A 27,756-nucleotide genomic window follows, 5' to 3' on the forward strand; every position below is an offset into this window, starting at 1 on the left:
TTAGTCCTCGTTCTAAATCCGCTCCTAGTGCTTTTAAAGGCCCTAGAACTCTCGAGCGCTTAGCAAAATTGTTTGTTTCTCTATAGAATATATTATATATAAGAGAAGATATAGCCTACCCGAAGCTCGCTCTAGTATATTACTAATACTACCTTCTATAGATTTTCTCTTAGTAGCTTCGAAAACCCCTAGTACCTAAACGATATCTCGAAAGAACTTGTGCCCTCCGATAAAATATATAAGGAAAGATATTGCTTACCTTAAGCCCGCTCGAGCGCGTTATTACCCCTACTTATCGTAGATTGTCTCTTAGGAGCTTCGAAAACCTTAAGCACTCGAAGCGCACCTAGCAATTGCTCGCTTCTAGCTGTTTTACGTAAGAAAAGATCAAACTTCCCCGAAGCGTGCTCGAGTACATTTTTGCCGCTACTCGTTATAGATTTCCTCTTAGCGGCTTCGAATACCCCCGAGCACTCGAAGGGCACCTCGAAATCACTCGCTTCTAGCCACTTTGCGTAAGAAAAGACACACTTCACGTAAAGCCCGCTCGAGTACGTCGTTACTCCTACTCGTTATAGATTTGTCCCTTAGTAGCTTCGAAACCCCTAAGTACTCGAAACGTCCCTTAAAATCACTCGAATCTAACCATTTTACGTAAGAAAAGACACGCTTTACGTAAAGCCCGCTCGAGTACGTCGTTACTCCTACTCGTTATAGATTTGTCCCTTAGCAGCTTCGAAACCCCCAAGTACTCGAAACGTCCCTTAAAATTAATCGAATCTAACCATTTTACGTGAGAAAAGCTACGCCTCACGCCTACCCACTCCAAATCTCAACACACTACAACTTCATACGAATTTCTACCCACTCCCTCGGCCTTCCCAACCAAAAAGAAAGGAAACCCCTACTCCATCTCCCCCAAAACATACTCCCAAACACCCCTCTTCTCATCCTCCCAGCCCTCCAACCACCCACGAATCCCCTCCCCAATTCTCTTCCCAGCCTCCCGCCAACTCATCTCTTTTGGTAATTTGAAAGCTCCAAGTTTCTTCAACGCCTCATCGTCCGGGAACTCGCCTTCAAAAAATCCGAAATACGGGCAGAGGTAGGATGGATCGAAGGTTTCTTTTCCGAGCTCCTGGGCGAGAGATTTGGCGATGGAGGTGGACCTAGGAGGACCCGGGGAGCGGTTGGAGAGGAGTTTGAGGGTGGAGGATAGTTTGGAGGTTGCTTCGGCGAGGGATTTTATGGAGCGGTCGGAGAGGGAGAAGGAGGTGGATTTTTGGAGAGGGTATGGACAGAAGACTTTGGTTCGGGTGGTGATTAGGAAGTGCTCCATGAGACTGAGTTTCGGCGTACTGTGATCGAGCCAGAGACGGAGAGCTTCAAGGCTGATGTAGCGCTCAGTGCTCGGGTCGATGTAGCGTGGGAGACAGCCTGTCTTCTCGCAGTGTTCCAAGCAGTGGTTCAAGCCACGCTTCTCCATGGTATTACCGAAGTGGGCGACAATTGTCGGGAGTGTGAAGGGACCGAGAGGATCAATTGTATATTTGGCGGCCAATCCGAAGAGCAGAAGGTACCAGGCTTTAGCGCCTTCATCATGCGACCTGAAAATGCCGTTGTCGAAGGGGATGAAGGTCATGTTGGGGTTGGCTGTTAGAGTATTGAGGAAGAGGACAGCCGCGGCTTCCAGATGCTGGAACGGCCTCATGCGAGTCGCTACTGGGAGCGCGCACCACGAGATCAGGGTGGCGAGCATGTAGCAGAAGAAGTGGTGTTCGCAACTCTGGAGATTGTAGATCGTGGCCTGGTTTTTGGTGATGAAATGGCCAAATATGATCTTGTCCTCCAGGTTCTGGTCGAGAGCTGCAGCAAGGGACGCTCCAAGCCAGGCGGACCATACAATCAGTCCCTTTTGAATGTAATGGGTTGCTGATAGTGGCGCGGAGACAGGCGTGGGCGTCAAGGTCTCAAAGGCGGGCAGTGCAGCTGGTGCAGACAGGGAGGGCTCGGTGACGGATTTCTCGGCGGAAGGCTCAGGGGTCGAAGTAGAAGAAGATGGAGGAGGAAGTGCTGGTGCCGTAGTGGTGGTGACTTCGATCTCCGTCTCCACATCGCCGTCGGTGTTCCAAACAGCGGAAGGCGCTGGCGATTGCTCGGGCGAGGGAGAAGCTTCTGGAGCTGGCTGAGGATCTGAGGTAATGGATGAGTCCTTTCCTCTTTAGAGGGAAAGAAAAGGTGTGACTTACTCTGACGAGTGACACGCTTTGACTGCGGCGTTCTCAGTGGACGTGATAGTCCTGCTTTAGAGGACTCAGCCTTCTCGGATTTGACCCTTGATGAAGTCGCCTTCTTCGGCGTCTCCTGCTTGGGCAGCGCAGTCGGCTCGGAGGAAACTTTCTTGCGAGGAGCCTTCTTGATGCCCTTCTTGGCGACTGAAAGATCTTCGTCCTTGATCTTTCTAACTTCTGCCTCAGCGTATAGCTTCACTGCGCCAAAGTTAGTATGTGTCATCAGTATCTCGAGGGCGCACCTACATTTCTGCGTCTTGCGTTGATGGTTCTCAAGGATTTTCTTGAGTGGTGGCCCAAGGCGACGAATGTCAGCTACCAGGCCATATGCAGACTCTTCTGAGTTCCGGTTTTCCATGTTCTCCATGATCATGCGGAGATCGGCCATGTTACGACCTTCCGGGCCTACTATGGAGAGCAACGCCGGCCAGAGAGAGTCTGGCGCGCGTCCCCATTGCTTGCCCAGGTATGGCTTGAGGTCGTCCCATGTTGGGTTGTCGCTGAAGGTGACAAACTTGGCTGGGTCATGTCAGTGAATGTCTCCCGCATCTGGCAATCAGTTAGAAGTGACGACTTACGTGCATGATGATCGCTGACGACGAGACTGTGCAGAGAGCGGACACTCTGGTCATCACTGACCTGCTTGTGCTTGAGGATGTTGTACCGCCGAATGTCAAAGAGTCGCCGCATGAGTGAAGGAAGGATATCGTTCTCAATAGCGCTGAGCTGGACAGCTTCGGTGATCCATTTCGTAATGATGTTAGAAGATTTTGAGCGCGCTGTCTTGCCGCTTGCCACTCTGTCCTCGTTGTCACGGTCAACGAGCTCCTTGTTGGTGTAGTAGTATGCGACTGCAAGCAGCTCGTCGTGGCGCAGCGTCTTGGGGCGGTTGTTGAAAAGGCGCGTCGCATAAGCCTCGGACGGCAGTGGAGGCAGCAAGTCCATGGTGACTGGTGTTGCAAGCTTCGGTATGCTGTGCGACTTGTTGATCTGCTTGGAAGACGCAAGAAGCGGCCAGTCGTGGTGGATGTTGGTGTGTGTATCGAAGTCATAAACGCGAGGCAGCTCCTTAAACAGTTCACCGCTGCGAAGGCGACGACAAGGTCCGTGCACATGCACAGGTCGCGCGATAAGGGTCTGACGAGAGCCTGTGAATGGTCAATTGACGCCGTTGCCCTATGTGAGTGATTGCAGCCTGTTTGCAAATGAGGCCGCATGACTGTTTTGGCGAGCATGATTCACTTACTGGAATTCGCGATGTGTCCTGACTACCAAGAGGCGGCCACAGTTGCCGTGCTCTGGTGGAGCTTGTGAACGAGGATATTTTGGTGTGAATGCGAAAGGAGTGCCTCTGATTAGGATGGGTTGAGTCCAAGTGTTGGCAATGGCAGCTAAATGGTGCGGATGAAGGGTCTGTTACAGTAACGAGCTCCACAGACTGTGCGATGACGGTTTCCAGAGTGACAAGAGTGACGACTGACGCGTTGTCCCCGTGGTCAGCAGCGTGTGCTATGTTAAAAGGCCGTGAAGTCTAAACAGACAACAGCCGGGCGAAGGCTTCTTCGCAGCACAGTTCCACGGTGCGTACAGCAACGATTTCTAGAGTGATAAGAGTGACAAGGAACGCGTTGACCATGGTCAACAAGTTGTGCCGCGGTAAGAGCTCGTGAAGTTAGGACAGACAGCGATGATGATTGTCAGTAGGTATGGGAAGATCTGGGCAGCAGCTGTCTTGGGCATGTTGACCCCGTGCAAAAGCCGCATTCCATGATGATGAGAAGGCCAGAGCATGCGTAAGCCTGCAGTACAAAAGGCCCATCCCATCTTGGGAGCAATGCGTGTATAATATACAGATGGCCAGTTTCTTTCGGCTTCAGTAGCGAGCGGCAGGCAATAACGTGAGAGAAGAAACGAGGAAGCGTCGGAAGTCTCTGGAATCTGGCAGGCGCCAAACGAAAGACGGCGAAGGAATCTGCTTTTCTCTTTTCCGCACCAGCCAAGATTCGAGACCAGCCAAGTGTTCCGGATCGAGACCGTTTGGCGTGAGAGGGAAAGCGAAATGAGAAGCACCAGATGAGAATCGTGAAGAAAAGCTTCTATTAAATTTCATCGTTGTCTGTCGATGGGTATCTTCTTCTGGTGTCTATCGTATGCTCGCGAGTCCAGCTTTTTGCAAATCCAGATCGAAAAATATTTTCCAGGATCCCTTCCTCCACCCTCCTCTGCCCTTTCCCAACTCAAATATACTTCTTCTCTGGATCTACCCTCTCCAGAACCTCCATAGTCTTCTCATACATAGCAAAAACAATCCCCCCACTGAACATAAGTCTCCCCAACCTGGGCAGCGCTCCACTCCACAACTTCAAAACCCCCTCCTGCCTCAAAATCTTCAACCCACAATCCAGCGAATTCTTATATTGTCCCTTCGAATCAATCGCCTGCATCCTCGTCTTCACCGTATCAATCGGCTGCGTAGCATAAACCGTAATCGTCCCCGCCACAGCTCCAATCCCAAACGTCGCCAACGTCCCAAGTTTCTCCCCGGGAGATGTATACGACTGCGCCAACTGTTTGAGCGAAGTATAACTACTAAACCTCACGGCGGAATTCGCGGCTTGCCGAGCCGTGGTGGGAACGAAACCTTTGAAAAACCCTCGAAAGCCTTGTTCTCGGAAGATTAACGCTGAGCCGTGGATGAAACCTTTCATTCGAGGGGAGGAACGTTTGCGGTCGTCGATGAGTTGGGTTTTTATGGATTCGAAGGGTGTTACTGCGACCAAACTCTCAGTGGCTCCGGCGAGGAATCCTGAGACTACGGTCATAGGGCCGGATATTTCTCCGTCCGAGTTTGAGAGGAGGGATTTGTATTGGTCGAAGGCGACGAAACGGACGCCTGCTTTTATGCTGTTGCCGATTATGAGGGTTGTGCAGCCTGCGTACCATTGCGGGCCGAAAGGTGGGAACGGGATGGGTTTGGAGGTTGAGGAGGCGGCGGTCAGGCGTTGGTTTAGTTGGGTTCGGGTTTTGGCGAATTCGGCTGGGTAGGTGATTGCGATTTCTATGGCTCCGGCTGTGGAGCCTGCGAGGATGGAGCGGAGGGGGGAGGGCTTGTCCTTCTTGGTTGAAGGGATGGGTGTTGATGTTGCGTTTCTCGTTGAGGGGACGGTGGAGGTCGCCATTGTGGTGTAGGCCGTCGAAAAGGCTGAGAGGAAGGCGGCTGTGTTATCGCTGGGGATATGGTGGACTCATGTGGCCTTTGGTTCCTCTGGTGTTCGTGTTGTTGCTCTGAGGTGCGATTGTTCTGGGTCGTGTCCACAGGCAAGGTAAGGTGAGACGTCGGTGCTATGCTGGGCTTAGACTGTGATGTGTATGTCGGCGTGCCTCGATATGGTAGTGCAGCGCCTTCCTCTCGATCATCAATTGCACATGAAAGGGCGCAGGGTGAATAACTGAATGTCTGTCAAAATGTGGCCGACGTCGCATCAGCGTCACGGTGCCGAGCAGCCAATCAATTGGCGCTGAAAATGATCCAAGCTCCTGGATCGAAGAAGTTCATCGCGTCAGGCAAAAAACATTCGCCTTGGCTGTCGCTGTCCTTCTCCCTTCATCACCGGTAATAATCTTTCATCTTCTCCAAAATGCTTTCCCGCGCATTCGCTCGCGCTGTCCCGCGCACAACATCCCGCATCGCCACCACTTCTCTCCGCCCAGCATTCACCTCATCCACTCGCAGCCAAATCAGTTCTATCAGCAGACAAGCGCCTCGCATCGCCGCATTCTCGACATCGCAATGGAGGAAAGATGAACACGCACAACACCTGGCTGCCAAGATTGACGGCGAGATCAACATCGAGACTTCAGAATCTGAGGCGCAGGCGGGCAGTGACGAGAATGTGAAGCGATTCCAGGACGACAACCCGTGGTGGACCATACAAGACACTTTGGGCGAGCAGGATGTCTACTTCAAGCGCGACTTTGAGGATGAGAAGATTACCGTCCACTTCAGCATTGCCGATTTCGACAACCAGTACGGGGAGAGCCCAGATGGAGACTCTGCGCTGGGCGATGAGTATGACGGCATGGAGGATGGCCAGAGTGGTGGTGTATGTCAACGACGACAAGAGCATCAGCGCTTCACATACTAACTTGTGCCCAGGCCAACTCCAAGGATGCCATCAACCAAGGCCGAAGAGGCGACCAAAACTTCAAAGTCGCTCCCGAAGACAGCGTCGCACCTGCCGACCGCGAAGAGCTCGCCGATGAGGAGGACCAACCCCAGCCATTCCCCGTCACCGTCTCCGTCCTCGTCCAACGCCAGAACAAGGGCGCCCTCAAATTCATCCTTGTCGCTCAGGACGGCGATTTCGAGATCATCCAAATGCAACAATTGCCAAAAGACCTCAAGATCCAGAACATCAACGAGATCATCCGAAACACCCCCGAGCACCTCTACCTCGGCCCACCTTTCCAGCAACTCGATGAGGAGGTCCAGGGTATTGTTGAGAGCTACCTCAACGCAAGAGGCGTGACCGAGTACCTTGCACAAGTCATTCCCGACTATATCGATGTTAAGGAGCAGAAGGAATACCTTGGTTGGTTGAACAGGGTCAAAGACTTTGTGGAGTAGAATTGATGAAGAAAGTGATGGGGATATGTACGATGAGGGAAAGAGAAGATAGCAATGCCGCAGCACTGCGACTGCAGAAGAGCTCGTCCGGAAGTGGACATCATATCAGCCAGCGTTTCATCATCACGACCGGCGTGAAACGGCGTAGATCGGCCAGGTCATCTTGCTTGGGTGTTTTGAGGTTTCGCCTCGTGCATATGTACATCATTCGAAATAGCATAACAACTCTCCGCCTCTAAATCAAGAGCAGACTGGAGCATTTCAAGCTCAACATCGATCCCAGCTTAGAGCTAGAATACTGACGGTCAATAGCTCCATCGAAAAGCAGAAGAAAAAAAAAGCAAAAATAAACTTGATAATCGCCCACCAATCAAGGCCTTCCGGCAGCGTTCTAGCATCAAATTCGACGATTCTCGTCGTCAAACCTATGCCATCATGGCCGCACTACTTTCTGCCCAAGTGCCAGACGCTGCACTTGATCAGAGAATGAATGTCGAGAGCAGTGAGTGTTTTGGGTGCGTTTTTGAAGCTCCATTGATCTGCGCAGACATTGAAGGTGGAACTAATAATTCAAGGTCGCGATGAAAAGAATGTGCATCTCGTGGCTGGCTTTCAATTTGTTAGATATGATGAATTCATGCGTACTTCGACCGTTCGGTTACAAGGCAAGAGTCTGACCATGGGCGCCGCTTCATTCTAAAAGCTTGTCTCGTTTCTATTACGCCTGGCTGGTATCGACAAAGGTAGAGGATGATTACTGCAGTCCGCATATTACCAGAGGAAGTCGAAAATAAAATAAATAAATAAACAACACTCAGTCAGCCGCGGCTACACTGCTTACAAAAAGCTATAGAAAAGCAATCGACCCGGCCCATCGAGCGTTACACAACGCAGCCTCCTCCGACGGCTACGTTCTAGAAAGGAGTTGGGGGGTCGCTACGCCCTCAGCCAGAATGCATACCTGTTTGCTGCTGTCTTGAACTGCACCCTAAATTCAAGCAAGACCCATTGAGACGCCATCCTTGCTCGACTTCCCTTCATTCAAGCATGGTGTGCTGGAAAATCTTCATTTCACCATCCTTGAGTTGAGCGCTCATGACTGATCATAGATTTTGCAGTTCAAGCTGTGCTCGTCAAGCGATCACGACCATGAATCAGCCGCTCCGACGTTGTACGGCTACAATAATCTGAAAAGTCATTGCGAATAATGTTGGTCCTCGGAAGGTCTTCTCGGCCCATCAGCTTGCCAGTCTATGCAACATCTGGCATCGCGGCATCTCAGTACGCCCGCAGAGGCCAGAAGCTCCGGAAAACGCACCTCCCTACTCGTGTCCCACTATGTTGGTCATCTCCTCCAGATGAGGAGGCAGTTGTGTCACTGTGCCGGCAAGGCGAGCGGTCTATGTGATGATGAGGTAAGTATCTGTCAGACTTACACGGCCCAGGATACGCCACTGAGATCGATCCAGAAGTCCCGGAGACTCTTCCTGCCTTAATACTTTCATCGGTTTCGACAAATTTCAAGGATGTGGAGTAGGCTAGGCTTAAGGTAGCAAGGTTCAATACTTCATATCGGCGCAGTGGAGTCATCGACCACTTCTCTACCCAGCCCTTGGGATTATCACGTGGAGGACCTTGCTAGAACAGCGGGTAGTTTCAGTCGGTTCTTGGACGACTCTACCCACACATTGCAGACGCTGTTGCTGCGCACGTCCTTGTCCATCGACCCGGATAGTGATGCCTTGCGCTTGAATCTGGATAGGAGAGAGCGCTGCCTGATTGAGTACTTTTCTCAGTTGTCAACACGGAGGCATATATGCTGAGACCTTGACGTCGACTTCCATTTCCGGCTTCAGAGAAACGCTGCTCTTCCTGCAACAACACTTCGTCGGCTGCTCGACCTTACTTCGCAAGCTACAGAGATGTACGCATTTACAATGATGGCCATTTTCGACTCGTATCTAGAGCGTGGTCAAGGTTTGCCGTCCAGGAAGCAGCTGTGCGAGCTTTTCGTGAAGCGTTTCGAAACTGTGAAGCAGCACGACAACGTCAAGAAATTCTTCGCCAACTTCGATACCGCGAAGCGTGAATTGAGAGACAAGCACTACAACTGGTACAATCGTCGTGCCATCGAATAAGAGCGTCCAATCTTTGATAGGCGTGGTCGGACGCGAATGGATGCTCTTGGTCAGGCACTGGACCTCGTCCCGAGCACCGGATTCAACAGGTCGAGAAGAACGTCCCAGATTTACAGCTGTCTTATTTCCCATGATGATTCTCTCAAGGACGAGTGGACGCAACAGTTCTTGGAGTCACAACCTGGCCAATTCTTCTCTATTCGAGTTCTTACCTCTTTGGTTCTGGATGACTGGGCCAGAGTAGAATAAGGAAGGATAATATATCTCTTGCTTTCCCAACGTCTAAGCGGAACTTGAGAGGCCTGATAAACGGCAAAAGAAATGTGCAGTACGTGACTTCGACGTCCCAATGCAGAGAACTTGTAGCAAGAAGTAAAAAATATGCAGAGAGTGGCAAAAATAACAAACACCCAAATAAGGCTGGACAATTAGGGGATCGAACCCTAGTCCTTCCGCACATCGAGAAGATGCAAAGCGGACGCGCTACCACTGCGCCAATTGCCCTGATCTGATAGGGCAGGTGGTGGCCAAAATAATATATAGTTGGAGCAGGAGCTAGGAGGTAGCGGAATTTCAGCTCGGTGGGGCCCGCCAAGCCTGTAAGAGACAACTTCCGAAAAGAAGGGGAATTCGATTAGAGGTATTCGCAAAGCCAATTGATGCTATTGAAAACATCCGTTAGAGTCCACTGGAGATGTATCTCACAATTATGAGAAGTACTTTGCTCCCAGACATTGAGAAGCATATCGAGTTTTAGAAGGAAGAAAGCTTTTCCGAAGATCCGAATCCGAAGAAAAGCGATTGCAGAGCGAAGACAAACAAGCAGCGACCGAGACAGATGAGATGCTGGCATGTCTACAACAGAATGACAGTTTAATGTCTGGTAGTCTTTCATGGGAAGGAACTTGAGGTCTCAGGCCGACACGGAAGCCGACGGTAAGCATCATGACCAGAACACAGACTGAACAAATGACAAGATCCAGACCTCAGGGCAGCAATCAATACTATAAGCCACCTACTATCCTCATTGAAGCCCCTGTCCTATACCTCAATAACTTCCTCATCAAACCTACCCTCGACTACATTCGACCATGCCAAGCACCAGCACGAGAAGAACCATGTTCCAGCAAGTTCCACCAACACCTATTCCTGTGCTTTCACTCGAATACATGCAGGACCGCGGCGCCGTCTGAATCATACCACAATATTGCTTCACCATGCAGTACCTGCTTGGCAGGAGAACCACACCTTCCCATTCGTCCTCAACCAGAACGCCACAGTCGCGCAAACCGCTAATGCCAAGGCCTTCTCCCATTCAGCTCTCTTCCGGCCCCAAAACTTCGTCTCCTGAGACAATACGGCCAAGAAACCACGCATAGTCAAGGGGGATCAAAGTATCATAAACACAAAATATAGGTATTGCCCTTTCCAACCCCAACCCAGCTCCAACTCCCTTCCCCCAACAACCATGCATCCCTCAACCCTCCCACTCCTCCTCTCAGCAACCCTAGCAACCGCACTCCTCAACCTCCGAGCTTCAACTTTCACCCACCTCCTCGGCCGCCAAACCCTCCCACTCACCACATGTTTCGGTTCCGCCCCCTCTACTGAACTCAATCCTTGTGAATATATCTGTGGAAAGGGGTCTAGACAATGCGTGAGTGAGGGAAACTGTTTTAATCCTAGTAAGGGGGAGACGTGTTGTGAGGATGGGAGTAAGTTGAGATTGAATTAACGAAGGAGAGGAAATAAGTTCGCTGACGGTTTTCAAAAATAGCGTATTGTCCGGAAAAGTCTTATTGTTCTAATGAAGGGTGTTGCGATGAAAGTTTGAGTTTGGAGGAATGTGGTGCTGTTAGGACAATTGGGACGCTCGCTGGGGAGTATTTTGAGACTTCGACGGCAGGACCTGAGACAACTCCTACTGTTTCTGCTTATGAGTCAACCTCTGCTATCATCGATCCAGCGCCGACATCTTACTCCTCCTCGTCGAAGTATCTTGAGCAGCCAACTCCATATTCGTCAGCACCAACTTCTTCATCTTCATCGATAGATGTGACGATCTCGCCGACGATTCCAGCTTATCCGACTTCAGCTGAGACGAGCGGTACGAATTCTACGCTCCCGTCGTATACGCCTGCTCAGCAGACGAGAAATTCTGGGCTCAGGCGTGAGGTTGCTGGATGGACGGTTGGCGGGTTGGCGGCGTTGGGGATGGGGTTCTTTGTTTGAGTCTGATGTTCTGAAGCTTGCAGGGGATTTGATGATGTCGGATCAAGTATTTCCCAGGTCGAGTTAAAGGTGCGGATTCGGAGGATTGGCTGTTTCATGGACTAGTGATAACTTAGCTAGAACCTGTCGGAAAGTTATAACGTCGAATGATCAGAACGGAAGCAAAACAATCGCCCTCATCTCGACGTTAAGCGATGAAGGTTGATCATGTCTTTTTGGCATCTGATGCCCGTCACTCATGCAGCGGATGTATGCATTCGAATCGTACGGGTACTGCAGCATCACAGGCCGTTTCAAGGACATCATCATCCGGGGCGGCGAGAACATATACCCACTGGAGATCGAAGAACGTCTCGTCCAGCATTCGGCTATCGATCGAGCCATTGTCGTGGGCTTACCGCATCCCCGTTATCAAGAAGTTCCTGCCGCGTTCCTGTAAAGGGCTGAGGGAGCCGCTCGGCCGAGCGACGACGAGATCAGGGAGTGGATTCGAGCCACGCTCGGCAGACATAAAGCCCCGGCTCATGCATTGACGCCAAATGGAATGGTGGCGAAGTTGGAAAATTGAATTGCAGAGGACTGCTGCTTCCCCCAAGCCAAGCCCAACGCCAAGACCAAAACTGTTATGAAGTTGAGATTGTGGATGATTGTGTAGAGGAGGAAGGCTAATTACAAAGGTGGAGCCGTCGCTCTATTAGTCAGCCAACCCCTGGACCGTTACTTCCTTGTTCCGTAACAAAAACACCGCCCAATAATTCACTCGTACATCTGCAACACCGCCTGCTCCTCATACTGTAGATCCTCAGTCTTCTCTGCCATCTTGATTATTATGCTCTGGGCAGCGTGCCTGGCCCGCTCCGCCATGAGACTGAAATTGGACGATGGAACTTGCTTGCTATTGGTGTCAACGAGGGAATGTGTCCGAACCGGGTAATAGTGGTTATGGAGGAGATTTTCGTTTCCCTGAAGATATTTGTGTTTGATATGCCAGAGATGTAACAAACATATCTTACCTGAATCTGTGGATTTTGGTTGATGTCTCCTGCTATTGGTTGGCATGCTGTCAAGAAAGGAAATTTGGACGAAGGGAAAGAGCAAAAGGTGTTGGGCAGATTTGTGTTTCGGAGGTGTCGGCTCTTGGGGTTCGATATGCTAGGGAGGCGGGAGCTAAGATGTTGCTTAACCCACTTCAAAATGATGTGGTTGGAAGGTGTTGGTCCGCATGCTGTGTTCGAGTGTGCTAGGGTGCATGCTAGTATGGACACCTCGATCGAAGTTGTGATCCAATCCGAATATCACCAATCGGAGGCATTTGGCGTATGCTGGAAGTAATGTGGATTCAAGGGAGGAGTTTGATGAAGTTATTAAGGCTATTGCTGATGGTATGTACTGGACTTTGATGCCGCTGACGCTTTTGAAGGTAGCATACTCAACCCCCAAGCCACAATCACCGCGAGAATACCGCTATCGAAAGGTGTCGATGAAGAATTTGGCGCTTTGCTGAAGGACCGAGAAAACGATGTCAAGATCCTGGTGCATCTCTGAGTCTTGATGCTACAACGCGCAACTTCCATCTTGAAGTCAATTTCAAGTCGCTCTGAAGAAAATAATAGTGCAAGTGTTTTGCCCTCGAGTCTGTGCATGTTCGGAGACAGGAAGTCTCATCCACGACATGTGGTCTGGTCGTGGAGAATCTGCGGCAAGGAGGAAAGGTGCCGAGATCTCGATAATTCTGTAAAGGAATGCCTCCTTGAGCAGAAATATGCGCGCTCTGCGTGCGATGTTTGAGACTGGACCACTGTCGATGACCCGCTGAGCACTACTCCAACTACATGGCGGATTTGTGCATCGCGTCGAAGATCCCGAATGATGGCCGTCTCATCGAAGGACCTCATCCAGCCGCTCGATCATGGGACAGCAAAGCAGCTTGACCTTCCCTTCCGGCCGAAGTCTGCTGAGCACGAAGCGCTCAAGCGAAGTGCACTCCCTCGAAGTGTAGTTACGAGTGTACTTGACCTGCTTGGCGTGACGAGCACAAGCCAGCATTGCGTCGATGGCAGCTGGAATGCTTTCTTCTTTCCTTAGGTAGAACTTGTCGTGAAGTCCGCCCGCGCTGCAAGGCGGGGGAGGAATAGTACCCCTTTGTTGCTCACTGTATATCGGACATACTTGCTCGCAGAGCGTAAGCAGGTCCAGACGTGACTTGCTGAGCTTCTCGAGCGCTGTTGCGAGTCTCAGAGGATCATCTTTCGTGACTCTAAGGTCAATGACGACCGAAAGTCTGCGTATATTTACGACCTGTAGCGGAATAGAGTCGAAGAAGTTGGAAATGACCATGGCATTTTCGAATTTAAAAGTGTTGAGTCCATAGAATATTTTCGATGCTTCTCGTCGAACCTGTCTGGAGACTCGTAGCAACGCTGTCGTCGATACTTCTGGCAGCACGTAACACGGACGGCCCCAGTCATTTGACGCGGTGCTCCGTTGCAGTGCCACGTGAAATAATATGGGCTCTCGGGTATCTCCAAGCTGCCTCATAACCGCTAGCGGACGGCTGCTTGCAATATCCAGCTCCGTGTCAAAGACCAGAGAGAGCTGGTAGATTCTGTTTCGGAGCTCCGGAGGGAGCTTAATGAAAAGGAACATTCCTGCTCTGGTAGGCTCCAAGTAATGCCGCAGGGCAACTCTCGCTGCTTTCGGACAGACTTTGAACACATCCCCATCGTCAGACCATTCAATGGGCAGGTCGTAACTGCTAAACGCCAGGTGTGTGTCCTCAAATGGATTTCGGTTCAAAGGAGAAAGGCTGGCGCGGGCAATCAAGCGGGCGTAATGCACGAAGGTATCGATTGTCCACTTTTCCAATTCCTAGATGGTCGTGTACGAGAAGTCCTGCGAGGCACAGGCCATGATCATGAGCTCACAAGCAGAGAAGGGTGGCCTGTCTGACGCCATTCGATATGGCTCAACGAGATCTGTGATCTCTGCCCGCAATTCGGATTGCGCTAGCTCGGTCTTGAGTCGCATGTCCAATGTTATAGTTCGACTCATGGCGCGCTTGGAGTCGCTTCGCGTGGTGAGACGGTTATTTCATGTATTCTTGATAAATGGGTGCTTGATAGACCGTTGCTGGGTAATGTTTGGTTGACGATGAAGATGGCCAGGACTGTGGAATCTACGATCAGCGCTTGCCTGGCGTCAAAAACGATCAATGGAAGTCGCGATATGCGGTTGCCTGTCTCCATTCAGATGCTCCTCCCTCCAGATGGGTGAGCTTGATGTGGATGTGGTCAAACTTGTTTCAAATCAATGGCAATGCTTGGATCTGTATTAGTCGAAAGACGAGCTACTGTATCTTTGGAGCTCTGACATTCTCTTCATGTGATGCCAAGACCCGCGTCACTCACTTCGGACTACGTAATTTCATCTTGAACGTCGTCTGGTGGCGAGTCTAAGCAAAAGGAATGAACAGAAGCCAAACGCGAGCAAAATTGTTCCTTACCCATTGAAATGCATTCAAACGCTCAAAGCCAACGCCTTATTTCACAATATCGCCGCTGTTGAAATCCATATGCCTGGAGACGCCGGGAAAGTCCTTCTGAGTCTCCTTCTTCCCTATCCGACAACGCAAAGTTCTCTCCGATTCAGGCTGCAACCATCCTTCAGAAAAATTTGAACTCGTCGCGCTCCCTCTTGTCGACATCAGGACAGCACAGCATCTTGACTGTCGGTCGATGAGCGACTCTGCTCAGGATAAAGCGCTTCAGAGAGGTACAAGTCTCCGTGTAGCCAACCTCGACACTCTTCGCCCGCTTTGCCATGGACAAAATGGGCTTTAGTAAATCTTCGACTTCTTCGTAGTATCTGTCATGCACGCCAGTCTTATCACATTTGTAGCAATCCATCGCCGGTACATCCTCAAAATATTCGTAGGAGATCATTAGCTTGTCAAGTCGAAGCTGAGGAAGATGCATGAGCTGGCGCAGCGACTGTCTGACGTAATCCTTGTACTCGCCGTACTTCATGTCCTCGATCCGTAATGTAATATATACGAGCCGCAGTCGCTCGAAATTGCTCTTCATTCGCAGAGCCGTGTCCACCAACTCCTGTTGGCACTCAAAGACGAATGTGTTCAGACCGTAAAAGACGCCGATACTCTCTTCGTAGACTTGCTTGCAGGTCTGTGTGAGTACTAAATCGGCGACTGGACACTCCACAATAAGTACCAAAGACGAATTGGTTGCCCTCTTAACTTGGGAGAAGTGAAGCCGACTATTTGACGCGTAATGCCGAATATCATTGTCTATGTAGACCACTTGACCTCTTGTTCCTTACCCAGACAGCATTATATCAAGCTGTAGAGATAGAGGAGTGCTGTACACAAAGAGGAGCTTGTAGATTCTGTTTCGAAGCTCAGGTGGTAGATCTGGGAAAGGTATTTTGCCTTTCCTAATCGGCTGCGTACATTCGTTTAGGTGGAATCGTGCTGCGTCAGTGCTTACGGCATATCTGTCTTTTTCCTGGCCGGTTTCGTTCTTAAGGCTCGTGACGCTGATAGGTGTATCAACGTTCATCAAAGCGCCAATAAAGCCTTCAATCATCTTTTCCGGTTCCCCATGATTTTCGTAGCAACTGTTATAGACAGAGTGGTTCTCGGTGTTCGCATCGAAATCAAAGTTGTCGAATATCCATTGGATTATGGTGCGCATGTTGGCGTTCTCCTCTTCGCGAGCTACCAGTGCAAATACAATGAGATCGCGGAGGGCGAAAGGTGGCCGGTTTGTAGTAAAGCGGAATGGTTTGACAAGATGCATCACTTTTTCTCGTAGGCGACCTCGGATCTCGAGAGTGTGCTCCTTCGAGCTAGAATCAATGCAAGAATCTGCCATGCTATCGGCCGAACTCGAGTCACTTTAACACGGTCTCGATCGCGCGTAAGGCTTCGGTAACTGGCGAGTGCTTGTTATGCTAACACTAGCTTATTAGCGGTAGTGTTGATGTTTCGTATACGGTAATGTTGGTGTTGATTTTTCGTGTGCAGTAATGTTGTGTCGCAAGAAAGCGTTTGATGTGATCCAAAATGTAAACAAGGCAAGAACTCGAGCTATGACCAAGTGCGGGCCGCACAGCGCGATATGTGAAACGTGCGCCTTATCACATGCTTGGGTTGTAGCTTCCAGCTCACATACCGCCGTCCACTTTGGCTGTCACTCTGGGTGTGCGTATAAGTGCCGGCAACATCCATACTTGAGTTCGTGCTGATGCACTTGCGCGCCGGGACAGTTCCACCTGCAGGCTGATGCACCTAACTGACATTCGATAGCAGTGCCTAATAATAACTGTAGAAATGGTTGTTACCGCTATACTATTCAAAGAAACTGTCTCGTTATACTTCGCTATATCATCATTGTATTTGTCTGTATCCCATTAGTGATGCATGCCACGCTAGACATGTTAGCGCTTATAGTAAAAGGTAATAGATAGTCTAGGATCAGCGGAGACACAATAGGCCATCTACCTTACTGCGTATCTTTGTGAACTGAGAATTGAAACTGAGAATCATTTTCTAGGCCTTTAGTAACTCCTACACTGTTTGCCTTGTTTGCTAACTCTCTTTTAAAGTAAGATTAGCAAGTTAGCCGGATTATCCCTACCTAAGATATTGTGAATCGTGCTAGGGATGCAACTAATCATCGGATTAACAACTATGTAACTATACAAAGAAGGATTAGGAGCCAGCTATAGAAACTGCAGTTAATATACCTATTATGTATCCTTCCTCTTAGTACAGGTTAGCTAATAGTATCAGCTAACTAGTATATTACCTAACTAAACTACAACACTCCCCCTTAGGTAGAGATAATATACTATTCAGATTAGACACTCCAAATCTAGGCTTAGAGCTTCACTTCATCTTCTAACTGCCTTTAGATATTAGACTATATCTGCTTTATATACAGCTTTATATACTATACTACTTATACGTGCTTATGTTACATTGTTTGCTAATTGGTTTGCTTTAGAGTAATGTCCTTAGTCGTAATTGCAGGGTTAGCAGGCGCCTATAAAAGACACTTAAACTTAACTAGATAACTTGAACTTTTATAATCTACTCTTTAGCAATCCCCTAAGTACTAGCAGCCTCTACTAGAATTCAAATTCTTACTAAGACCTTTTAAGTCTAATAGCTAGCCGAGACTTTATTATAGCAATAATTCTTTACCCTAGCCTAGGGAGTATAGCGAGTAGTATAGGTAGTAGTAGCAGCGGCGGCGGTAGTAATAATCTAAACAAGAATCGGCACCCTTCGCGTTATAATAAGCTCTAGCTTATAGAGACTAGTAAGTATTACTATTAGAGTTTCCCCTTTCCTAACAATTTACTAACTAGGCGTAGTCCTTAAGGAAGTTTAGTTAACTGTCGCGATTCTCTAGAGAATTATCTAGTGCTTAACTAATATTAGTCCGGAGTAGACTCCGCCTTAGCTACGTAACGTTAATGTTAGGCATTTCATTACGAGCTAGGATAATGCTCGGCTGTTTCTAAGTATGCCTCCGCGTCTACGTAAGGCGGCTAAGGCATTCAATTTAGGCTTAAAATCGAATGTTAACTACTTGCCTGCCGCGCTTGTATATACGGCTACTGCTAGACGCGTGTATACTAGTAACAGCTAGTACGGTCCTTGCAAGCAGTTAAAGGGTCCGTACTTAGAGTGTATAACTCTGAGTTATCGAATTAACGGTTAGGATATCGCTTTCCTAAAGGGCGCTTACACTAACTATGCTAGCCTAAATTATTATAGTTAATGCGAGTTCTCTAGTAAGTTGAATCTAGTCCTATGCATTTTTTAAAGCAAAAACACTAATTCTTTTATTAGGTTACGTCTCTCGGCTACGCTCTAATACGAATCGTTAGACGCCTATAGCGCCTCTACCGCCTCGTAATCCGGGGAGTAGAGCAGGTACTAATCAGCGTCGTCTATACGTACTAGTCCCGTCTAGCATCGATTAGAGTACTCCTTAGGGCGCCTAGGTAGTAGCAAATTTGCTGCTATAGCAGGCAAATGCTTATGCCTAGGCTGCTGCTTAGGGACGTAGTCGTAGTCTAGGTTCTAGGTTGTCTACTAGTCCTAGCTCGACTCGTAATTCTAGTAGTCCTTAGAGGGGTTTCTCTAATTACGAAGACAGTAATGCTAAGATAGGTAGCTAATTAGGGAGATTCGGTTTTTTTTTTTTTTTTTAGTAGATAGAGAGCTATAATATGTGTTTTCGATTTTGAAATAGGCTAGGCAGTCTAGATTGGTAAAAGCCTTGCAGTATTAGAGAGTTTCTAACTCTTAAGGGCTAGGGTATTTCTTCCTACTTAGTCTCAATGTTGTTATAAAAGAAATTTTGTAGCTTAGACTGCATAGTATAGCTAGGCTGTTTCTAGAAATCAGAATGAAATTCAATGAGTGTATAAAGCTTGTTTTCTAATCCTACAAATAAGATTTTTCTTTCTAAAGGAGTAACTTAGGAGTTTGTCCTAGAGACGCTATATTATTAGAGAATTTTGTTTAGAGATTTAGGCTTAGTAAAACAGTCCGCTAGCTGTTTATTAGTAGTAACGAATTCGATACTAATCTTTCCCTAGGTATACTGTTCTCTATAGTAGTAGTTCCTAAGGGAAACGTGCCTTAACCTCTTAGAATTAGTATAGTCCTTAATAAGGGAAATGGCTAACTAGTTGTCTACCTAGACATAAATCCTATTGACTTCTTCCCTAGTAAGTAGTTGAAGCTTAGTCATTAAATTTCGGAGCTAGTAGATTTCTCTATATACTTCTATTAGAGCAATATACTCTACTTTAGTGCTAGAGAGTACGACTTCCTTCTAGAGCTATAATCTCTATATAATTGGAGTGTTATTAAGAAGTATAAGGGCGCCTAATGTTGATCTTGATAATAAAGGGTTACTAGCAAAGTCTGCGTTAGAGTATGCCTAAAATTCTAAAGTTTTCTTCTTTCTAAAGACAAGTCCTTTGTTAACTATGCTAGCAATATACCTCTAGAGATGTTTAGCAGCTATAACATACTTAGGTCCGGGATTCTAAAGGAACCTAGCAAGGTAGTTAACCGTATAGCTAATATCTAGTCTAGTCTAGTTAGCTAGAAACTGCATTTCACCAATTATAGTGTTAAACAGCTAGTAGTCCTAACGGTTATAGGGGGTTATAAGAGGCTCGTAAAGCTTCTTAAGTAGATGCTTTATTAGCTTGCACTAGTCCAAGCTATGCTTCTAAAGCTTCTCTTTAGTATAGTGTATCTAGGAGACAGTAAGGTTTCCTTCCTTGTCTTCCTTTAGATAAAGGCTTAGAAACAGGTTAGACGTAATAATCTTAATTGTGTACTTCTTGCGAAGACCTTTAATTAGAGCATCGATCTTTGCCTTAGAGGTTCTAAAGATTTAGAAGTTATCTATATAAAGGAGGACAAGAATACTATTACCTTGCTATAGGTAACAGTTACTCTTTGTCCTACTTAGGCTAAGTTGACGAAGAGTGTCTAAAGCATTATAGTGCTAGAGATTAGCGGCCTGCTTAAGGCTATACAATCCTTTTCTAATACGGATAATCTACTTTAGAGGGTGCTTCTTAAATAGGTGCGCGCCTTCTAGGGGTCTAATAAAAATCTCTTTGTCTAGAGGGGGATTCAAGAAAGCAGTCTCGATATCAACCTATCTTCGCTTCTAGTTTTTATTTACTAAAAGCCTAAGGACAAGTCTAGTAGTAGCTGCTCTTAGTATAGGAGCATAGGTGTTAACATAGTTAAGACCTTGCTTCTATATAAAGCCTCTAGCCGTCTATCTTGCCTTATATTTGTTAATAGAGCCGTCTAGCAGGTATTTGATCTTAAAAACCTATTTTCCTATTAGAGGTGTTCTGCCTTTTAGTAGGGATTCGGCTAGAATCCACTCGATTGTACTAGACTTTTTAAGAGACCTTATCTCTTTTATAACGGCTTTTCTCTATTCATCCTAGTTAGGCCTTTTTAGGGCTTTAGCTAGGATTGTTAGGTCAGCTAGCTTCTAAGCATCTCTTATAGCAGTAGCTATAGCAATCTTAGTAATCTTGCTATAGTTATACTTAGCTACGGCTCTACTAGACCTAAGTCGTACTTCGGCTTAAGGAGGGTTTAGCTAAGGTAGGTTAGGAGCCCTCTTTCTCTTACTAGTAGTCTTAGGGACTTAGAAGGGAGTGATTAGGGTGTCTTCTAGTTTAGCAGTATCTGTTTCTTAAGTATGCTAATTTTTCTTAGGAGTAGCTTCCTACTAGGTAGCTAGTAGTTCTAGTTAGTGATTTTAGAGTGTTAGCTTATTAGCTGTAGGTATTAGCTAAGGTAGTATTCCTTGCTTAAGTGTACCTTGCTCCCCCTAAGCTGTAAGGGAGTCTTCCTAATCTTCCTAATTATAAGCCTGCTAAGGCTAAGGGATACTACCTCTAAATAGCTCCCCCTAAGGTTCTGAAGAGTGCTAAGGTGTTTAGTCATTACTAGGGAATAGTACTAGGATTCCTAACTTAAATAAAAGGTTAGACTAGGTTTTAAGTACCTAAATAGTCTCCTAAGGGACAGCTAGTCTTAAATACTCCCCCTAAGCTTAAAGGGTACTTAGAAGCTTAGTAAAATTGTCTTTATAGACAAAGTCCTCGTTAAAGGTAACGTATAGAGAGAATCTAATGTTATGCTGCTATACGCTATCCTTCTAGTACGGGTTCTAAAGCAGATAGTTTGTTAACGAATTTTCTTAGAATCTAATAAACTAGTAAACGAAAGCTTTTAGTACAAATTTCTAAGAGTTAAGTCGTTCAACTCCGGATTCGAGGTATTTGAATGCCTTATAGCTAAATCGTCTCGTCTTAGATAGGTCAATGTCTATACTACCGATATTTAAGTCTGATTCGAAAGCCTTAAGTAGAACTTCCTTAGTTCTTAAGTTTACTAGTCTATTAATTAGGTAAATCGAATGCATTACTACAAAGCACTAGCAGTACATTAGTAGGCTAGAGTCAATTATTATTGCTCTTGCCTTAAGCAGAATCGTCTTGTTAGACGACTCTACAATGCTATTCTACTCCGGTATATATAGTACAGATACATCCTATCTAATGCTAACTTCCTCTACAAAATATACTAGATCGTTGTTAGTAAACTCTCCCCCGCTATTACTAAAGATAATCTTAGGGATTTTGTTGTATTGCCTCTTGATTCTAGTTATCTAGTTAGTTAGCTTGTTACTACTTATTACCTTATCTTTGCTTCGAAGCAACAGACCCTACCTAAGCCTAGTTTTAGCATTAGTTAGGATTATAATGTACCTATTTCTAAACAGATCAAATAGTTATACGCCAATAAGGTCAATATAGACTTCGTTAAGGGCTTTTTCTAGTCTAGTTCTGTGTTCTCTTAATACAACTCTTTAAGCTCTCGAGAGCTTATAGGTCTTATAGTGCTCGAGTTCAGATGTATCAACTTCTTCTAGGCCTAGAATAGCTTCCTTAGTAGCTGTTAGGATCTTGTTGCCGACGTAGCTAAGTCTCTAATGCTATCTCAATGTGTCCGCTCGTAGTCTAGCGATAGCTAGGGCTAATAGCTACCCTTTCTAACTCGATTCTAAGTTTGGTTTTAAAGCTAAGCCTAGCATTTTAACTCTAGCATCTTTAAGGGCAAGTACTCCTTATACTTCCTTAAACTTTCTAATTAGCTTGCCTTTAAGTATTAAAGTGCCTAAAGGTCTATCTAAGTGAATGCTATATTTCTTCTAAAGACGCTCTACTAAGATTAGGTTACAATCTAAGTTCGGGGAGTAGAGGACGTCTATTAGAGTAATTAGGGTTTTCTTTCCTTTATAGGTTAGGAAGATGTTAACAGTTCCTAATCGTAATACACTTGATTTTCCTACTACTTAGGAGAACTGAATAGGCTTAGTTAGGTACTTGAGATCGCTAAACTAGCTCTTGTTCCCTATAATATATAGTAATATACCTGTATCCCAAACTTTTGTGTTAGCTGTTAGGTTCTTAGAGCTTGCTATAGCTAGTCCCGGCTTTGCAATAGCTCCCCTAATTAGGCCCCTACTAAGGCCGTCTAGCTAATAGTCTCCCTTATCTTCCGAGTTAGAGGAGGAGTCTAATTCATCTTTGTTATTGTTAATAGCACTACTAGATTTGCCCTTTCCTTTGCCTTTACCCTTCTTGCCTGCTAGGTATTTAGGTTAGTAAGAGGCATCCTAATATGCCTAATGAGTTTGATAGTATCAAATATGTCTACGGTTATAATAGGCTTGTATAGAGCCTTAATGTAGTCGTATATATCCTTAGCTAACTTAGGTATATCACCGAAGTCTAGTCTAAGAGTAGGGTCGAGTCTAGCAATAAGTATGCCTAGGGCTTAGATGTCTTTCTTTTTCTAGTCCCTAAACATGTCTCTGTACTACTAATCGGCTAAGTCCCCTATAAACATGCTTTTTAGAGGTAGTTTTATTTTATTAGCCTAGTTAAGTCTATAGAATACTATACTAACTAGGTCCTTTTCTAGAAGGGCCGCCTAGAACATAAGCTTCTAGTCTTAGAAGTTAATCCCCTTCCTAAGAACCTAATTCTCCTTTACTGTCTTTATCTGATTAGTATCTATCGTTCCTAGCTGCCTTTTAGTATAGTGCTAGGCAGGGCTTATAAGGGACACTTACTAGGTTTTAGTCCGAACTAGAGCTCTTAACTAGGTACCTAATAGGTCTAGATAGCTAGCTCTATTTAGTAGACTCTAGAAACAGTTCTTTTATAGTTGAACTGGACAGGTAAGCGTATGCGCCGGGCTTATAACCTATTGTAAATTATACTAGGGATGTAACTAATTATCGGATTGACAACTATATAACTATACAAAGAAGGATTAGGAGCTAGCTATAGAAACTGCAGTTAATATACCCATTGTGTATCCTTCCTCTTAGTACAGGTTAGCTAATAGTATTAGCTAACTAGTATATTACCTAACTGAACTACAATATAAGATCTACTCGGGCTTAGCTTGCGACAATGCACTATTTGCTACTGTTTTTAGGACATCTAAAGCTTCTCTCTAAGACGGAAATGCAAGCCTATCGCGTGCGATAACTGTAAGCTCGCGTTCGTAATTAATAAGAAGATAAAAGTAGAGGTTAAATACCTTAGGGAAGGACAACATCGTAACCCGTAAAAAAAGGGTTGGTTAGATTCCTATTATATACCGCAGTATAAGATAGGACAACTACATCCGGACGGCGCTAACATAGTGCTATTAAGTTTTAGTATATGCCCTCTTTATAAGTAGATTTTCAACGATGCGAGTCCTACAAACATCTATCTCAACCTAGAAAAGTCCCTGCCTTGCCTCGAAACTATTATACAGTCTCGATAAGAGCAACCTCTCCCTTCCTATCTGTCTCGACTACTCGGCTTTGTACTAACAGCTTTGCAGTGCTCGCCTTCCGCGGATTAGGAGCTTCAAAGATCTTATTATAGCTGTTGATTATTGATTGTTATAATCACCTAATCACTTACAATTACTGTAATTGTAGATGTAATTGTTATATATATGATTATATAATTATAATTACAATTAGTCGGTGTTTCTTAGGCAATCGAAGGCGATACCGCGGCGTATAAGTATCCCTTAATTTCGTAGTGTTTCTACCTCTTCCTTATACAAAATCGTATTAAGAATAGGTTAGAAGCGCGTAGAAGTAATCGAGGTAGGTTAATAGCGAATACTATCTATTACTATAGCTAATCGTATAGCTATCGGATAGCGAGTTAGAATCGGAGGTAGAGGTTATAGATACCTTACTATCGCTACTACCGCTACCGCCGCTATAGACTTAGACTTAGCCTGTCGATAAGAAGCCTAGCAATAAGAAGTCTATCGCTAACAGTGTATCTAGCGCTTCCGAGGAAGAAGAAGAAGAAGAGCCGGTTACTAAGAGGCTTTATAAGAACCCTAAGAAGACGGTAAAAGGTTAGGATTAGCTTAATTAATAGTATAAGGAAATAGAGGCTTAGTAGGCTATTATAGAAGGGTTGTTATAAGAGTCTCGCCGTATACTAAAGGAATACGAAGGTATAGAACACCGACTAATTGCGAAGAATGCCGAGCTCGACGTCTTTGCTAAGAAGTAGGAGGCTTTCGAGGATTATATCCGTAAGAAGGGCAACTATGTAAGAAGGGTATATTAGCAGGTAGATAGGGTAGTAGTAGGTACAGGTAGTATTCGATAAGGAGCTAGGAGGAGAGGGAGGAAGGTAGGCAAGTTAGCTTATTGCTAAGCGCTAAGCCCTACCTAAGGCACTAAGACCCTAGCTTTACTTAGCCTAGTTATATGCTAATTACGTGTAGCCTCTTTAGCCCTAATATACGCTTCCCTTCTAAAGGCCGCGCCCTCGTAGCCTGTCTATGTTCTACGACCTCTATTACCGCTAACTTAGCAAGTCTAATAAGCTGCTTAGCCTGCGCTAAATTAAACACTTAACTACCTAATTATATAACTATATTAAACCTTACCTCTAATATAGCACAATGTCTAACTCTAACTACGCTATCCCTATATACGATAAACTATAAAGTGATATATATCTATAAGAATTAAGGGCCTTCGACTAATTATAATACGAGCGCGTCTTCCCTACTATAATAGGTAGACGTACGAGGTATTGTAGCCCTGCCTCCGCTCTAAGTAATATCGTACTAAGTTCTTTGCGTCTACTCTTAAAAGACCTAGCAATGTCCGCTTCCGAGGGTTTGTCCGCTTCCGAGGGTTATTGTTCTTATTATTCGTAGTTTCGCTAGCCCTAATTAGCTAGGTTTAGTAGCCTTTAAGTGTCAATCTTATCTTATCTTTTCAAAAAACATAGCTCGTCTAGTTTCTATAGATAAAGGCTATTATAAGTATAGTAGTAGAGGTTCGCCTCGCTTAAAGGGTCGGAAAGATCGAGGAGTAACCTATTATCCGCAAGATCGACCCCGGCTAGCTTAGCTCTATAGTTTTGCCCTTAGTTAGTCTATTAGTCGCTCAATCTTTTAGGCGGCTTAAAGTTTTAACTTAGCCTTAAAGTTTTAATTAAAGTTTGATTAAAGATGCCTTAGGCTCGTAGTGTAGGTAAGGTTGTCTTTACGAGTGCAGTAGTAATAGTAGGTAATGTTTAATAATAGCAGCGCTAGTCGTCTTAGCGCTAACTTTACCTTCTTCTAATTTCCTTCTTTAACTAATAACAACTCGGCAATACCGTTACTAATATAGCTATATCCTTCCTTTCTTAAATAGCAATATACTCTATAACACTATTACTAATATAGCCGCGCCGGCCGTGCCGCCCTTTAGTATAGGCGTAACGCTGTTATTATTATTATCGCTACTATTTATACGCGCGCGCGCCGTCGACCGACTAGGCCTTAGGGCCTCTATAGAATAAAGGAATAAGAGGGGCGCTAAGAGAAGGGTCTTGCAGGGTGCGCTAGTAAAGAGGTAGATTCTATAGTAGTATAGTCTTATTGTCTTTTATTGCTAACAATTGCTTACCTCTAATTAGTTAGCTAATAGCACCCCGGGGATAGTATTAATCCCTAGCGACATTATAGGCATTATAAGCTCTTAGCCTTCTTCGTGTTCTTTACGCTAGTCCAATACTTATCTAATAACTTAGTTATATCCTTAAACGAGTCTTTAGCCTCTTATAAGTCCTATTTAGGTAAATAGCCTTACTATCTTAGGAGGTACTCCTTTTTGCCTTGCCTAGTCCGGTGCTTTAGAATACGTTCTACAGACTACAGCTCTTTACCGTTAGCTAGTATCTCTTTATGTTTAGTAGGGGCTTCTTTATTAGAGTCTCCGCGGTAGTAGTATAGTTTAAGGAGGGAGATATAGAAGGTATTATAGATAGTATAGTGTAGTAGGAGCTATAACTAATAGGCCTATGCGGAAGAGCCCTTAACTTCCCGAATGCGGAATAGGCTAATGTACCTTAGTGCTAGTTTAGGGCGTGTTTTGCTATCGGGTAATAGGTGTTTGCGGATGCGGAGGTTCTTTATACTAAGCATAACTATATTACCTTGCTTAAAGGTTATTAGCGTATAGTGTTTGTCGTAGTAGGCCTTCTAATAGGCCTAGGCCTTTACTAGTTTGTTAGCTATCTTAGCGTAAATTTCTCGCATCTTCTAAACCCTCTTAATAGCCGCTAGTGTTTTAGGGGTTGGTACTTAATACGCTTCCCTTTCCTTACGCTCGGCCTCGAGCGGTAGGGGGTCTTATAGCATAGCAGCGTTCTAGCCTATTATAGCGAAATAAGGTAACACCTTAGTAGATAAGTAGACACTATTATTGTATACGAATTCGGCTAGTTATAGGAGATTGACCTAGTTATTAGGGTTCTTATTAATATAGCTACGCAGGTACTGCTGTAGCGTAGCATTCTGCCTTTCGGTTTAACTATCTATTTGTAGGTAGAATGCTATAGACAGGCGATGCTTAAGTCTTAGCTATAGGCAAATCTTACTCTAATAATAAGATATAAATGTCGAGCCTCGGTTAGATACTATCCCTTTAGGGGTTCCCTAATAGGTATAGAAGATGTTGTTCTATAGCGCTTCTACTATATTAATAGTAGTCTAATCTTTCCGCGCCGGGATATATCGAGCGCCCTTAGTAAACCGGTCTATAACGACTAGGATAGCGTTAAAGATGTCTTTACTTCCTCTTCGCTTAGTAGGGGGAAGACCTATAATAAAATCTATTATAAGCTCTATAAATAGCTTGTAAGGGATTAGCAATAAGGACAACTCGCTAAAAGGCTAATACTTTAGTGCCTTAATACGTTGATATACGGTATACGTATTTACGTAGTCCTTTATGTCCCGCTTACTATTTAGCTAGTAGTATATACGCGATAGTAGCTCGTACGACCTCTCTATGCTATAGTAACCGGCAAGCTTACTATTATAGTATCGCTTGAGAAGTTCTTGTCTAATCGATTGTTTAGCGGGGACATAGTATCTGCCCTTAAACCTTAAGTAACCTTTGTCGTCGATCGACTAATTACTCTTACTAGATCGAGTCTTTCGCCTACTTACAAGCTTGTCGATACGTTTAGTAGCAAAGGCGTCCCTCTACTAAGCCCGTAATAGCTTATTTATAAACGATTGACTATCCCTATTTACAAGGTTATTTAATAGCACCCTTACTATTAAACGAGGTACGCATTATATATATCTAATAGTACTAGCAGCCGGATTAACTATATTAGTACTTTAATCGCTATTACTATATATAGCGATATCGACTAGGGAGTTATTATAACTTCTCCTATCTATGTCCTTAGCTCTTACCTTAATACGCACTATTAATATAGCAAGAGTATTAATATGCTTCAAGCCGTCGTAGAGTCCGGTAAGCCGCTTATCCTACGC

The 27,756-nt window shown here is 45.5% G+C and overlaps 8 protein-coding genes and 1 non-coding gene across 9 annotated transcripts; 4 read left to right on the plus strand and 5 right to left on the minus strand.

Moving 5' to 3' along the window:
- Positions 1–904: 904 nt before the first annotated feature.
- MYCFIDRAFT_200440 (uncharacterized protein) lies at positions 905–3,236 on the minus strand (the record flags this gene model as incomplete). The annotated part of the gene is made up of 3 exons (XM_007933619.1): positions 905–2,193; positions 2,250–2,810; positions 2,870–3,236. 3 exons carry the CDS (start codon positions 3,234–3,236, stop codon positions 905–907), a joined length of 2,217 nt encoding a protein of 738 aa, XP_007931810.1.
- Positions 3,237–3,548: 312 nt separating this feature from the next.
- Positions 3,549–4,394, plus strand: MYCFIDRAFT_179564 (uncharacterized protein; the record flags this gene model as incomplete). Its single annotated transcript, XM_007933620.1, has 10 exons — positions 3,549–3,578; positions 3,599–3,619; positions 3,662–3,815; positions 3,848–3,871; positions 3,897–3,904; positions 3,938–3,957; positions 3,993–4,040; positions 4,078–4,151; positions 4,195–4,308; positions 4,339–4,394. The coding sequence occupies 10 exons, from the start codon at positions 3,549–3,551 to the stop codon at positions 4,392–4,394; spliced, it is 549 nt and encodes a 182-aa protein (XP_007931811.1).
- On the minus strand, positions 4,376–5,717 carry MYCFIDRAFT_212639 (uncharacterized protein). The gene has a single exon (XM_007933621.1). It carries the CDS (start codon positions 5,468–5,470, stop codon positions 4,529–4,531), a length of 942 nt encoding a protein of 313 aa, XP_007931812.1. The 5' UTR covers positions 5,471–5,717; the 3' UTR covers positions 4,376–4,528.
- A 172-nt stretch (positions 5,718–5,889) lies between these two features.
- Positions 5,890–7,181, plus strand: MYCFIDRAFT_87298 (uncharacterized protein). The gene is made up of 2 exons (XM_007933622.1): positions 5,890–6,394; positions 6,448–7,181. The coding sequence occupies exons 1-2, from the start codon at positions 5,930–5,932 to the stop codon at positions 6,916–6,918; spliced, it is 936 nt and encodes a 311-aa protein (XP_007931813.1). The 5' UTR covers positions 5,890–5,929; the 3' UTR covers positions 6,919–7,181.
- Positions 7,182–9,477: 2,296 nt separating this feature from the next.
- Positions 9,478–9,560, minus strand: MYCFIDRAFT_t74. The gene has a single exon. It is a non-coding gene; the product is annotated as a tRNA-Ala (tRNA).
- Positions 9,561–10,524: 964 nt separating this feature from the next.
- On the plus strand, positions 10,525–11,288 carry MYCFIDRAFT_33720 (uncharacterized protein; the record flags this gene model as incomplete). Its single annotated transcript, XM_007933052.1, has 3 exons — positions 10,525–10,771; positions 10,834–10,910; positions 10,998–11,288. 3 exons carry the CDS (start codon positions 10,525–10,527, stop codon positions 11,286–11,288), a joined length of 615 nt encoding a protein of 204 aa, XP_007931243.1.
- Positions 11,289–11,986: 698 nt separating this feature from the next.
- Positions 11,987–15,588, minus strand: MYCFIDRAFT_179567 (uncharacterized protein; the record flags this gene model as incomplete). The annotated part of the gene is made up of 19 exons (XM_007933623.1): positions 11,987–12,008; positions 12,049–12,440; positions 12,477–12,716; positions 12,740–12,923; positions 12,958–13,165; positions 13,205–13,348; positions 13,381–13,401; positions 13,442–14,094; positions 14,127–14,144; positions 14,173–14,345; positions 14,372–14,463; positions 14,495–14,583; positions 14,632–14,661; positions 14,696–14,739; positions 14,770–14,811; positions 14,836–14,974; positions 15,003–15,456; positions 15,494–15,535; positions 15,570–15,588. The coding sequence occupies 19 exons, from the start codon at positions 15,586–15,588 to the stop codon at positions 11,987–11,989; spliced, it is 3,006 nt and encodes a 1,001-aa protein (XP_007931814.1).
- A 31-nt stretch (positions 15,589–15,619) lies between these two features.
- MYCFIDRAFT_179568 (uncharacterized protein) lies at positions 15,620–16,177 on the minus strand (the record flags this gene model as incomplete). Its single annotated transcript, XM_007933624.1, has 1 exon — positions 15,620–16,177. One exon carries the CDS (start codon positions 16,175–16,177, stop codon positions 15,620–15,622), a length of 558 nt encoding a protein of 185 aa, XP_007931815.1.
- A 125-nt stretch (positions 16,178–16,302) lies between these two features.
- On the plus strand, positions 16,303–16,588 carry MYCFIDRAFT_179569 (uncharacterized protein; the record flags this gene model as incomplete). The annotated part of the gene is made up of 5 exons (XM_007933625.1): positions 16,303–16,321; positions 16,351–16,358; positions 16,385–16,425; positions 16,462–16,504; positions 16,541–16,588. 5 exons carry the CDS (start codon positions 16,303–16,305, stop codon positions 16,586–16,588), a joined length of 159 nt encoding a protein of 52 aa, XP_007931816.1.
- Between the last annotated feature and the right edge of the window lie 11,168 nt (positions 16,589–27,756).

Source organism: Pseudocercospora fijiensis (genome assembly GCF_000340215.1).
Source record: "Pseudocercospora fijiensis CIRAD86 unplaced genomic scaffold MYCFIscaffold_10, whole genome shotgun sequence".
In the NCBI taxonomy this organism is placed as follows: Eukaryota; Fungi; Ascomycota; class Dothideomycetes; order Mycosphaerellales; family Mycosphaerellaceae; genus Pseudocercospora; species Pseudocercospora fijiensis.

What these genes read in the sequence shown, in the direction of transcription:
- MYCFIDRAFT_212639 (XM_007933621.1), bottom strand. Translation starts at nt 5,470, where the DNA reads ATGGCGACCTCCACCGTCCCCTCAACGAGAAACGCAACATCAACACCC.
- MYCFIDRAFT_87298 (XM_007933622.1), top strand. Translation starts at nt 5,930, where the DNA reads ATGCTTTCCCGCGCATTCGCTCGCGCTGTCCCGCGCACAACATCCCGC. An exon ending in AGGATGGCCAGAGTGGTGGT is followed by an intron (nt 6,395 to 6,447) that starts GTATGTCAACGA and finishes ACTTGTGCCCAG; the next exon opens with GCCAACTCCAAGGATGCCAT.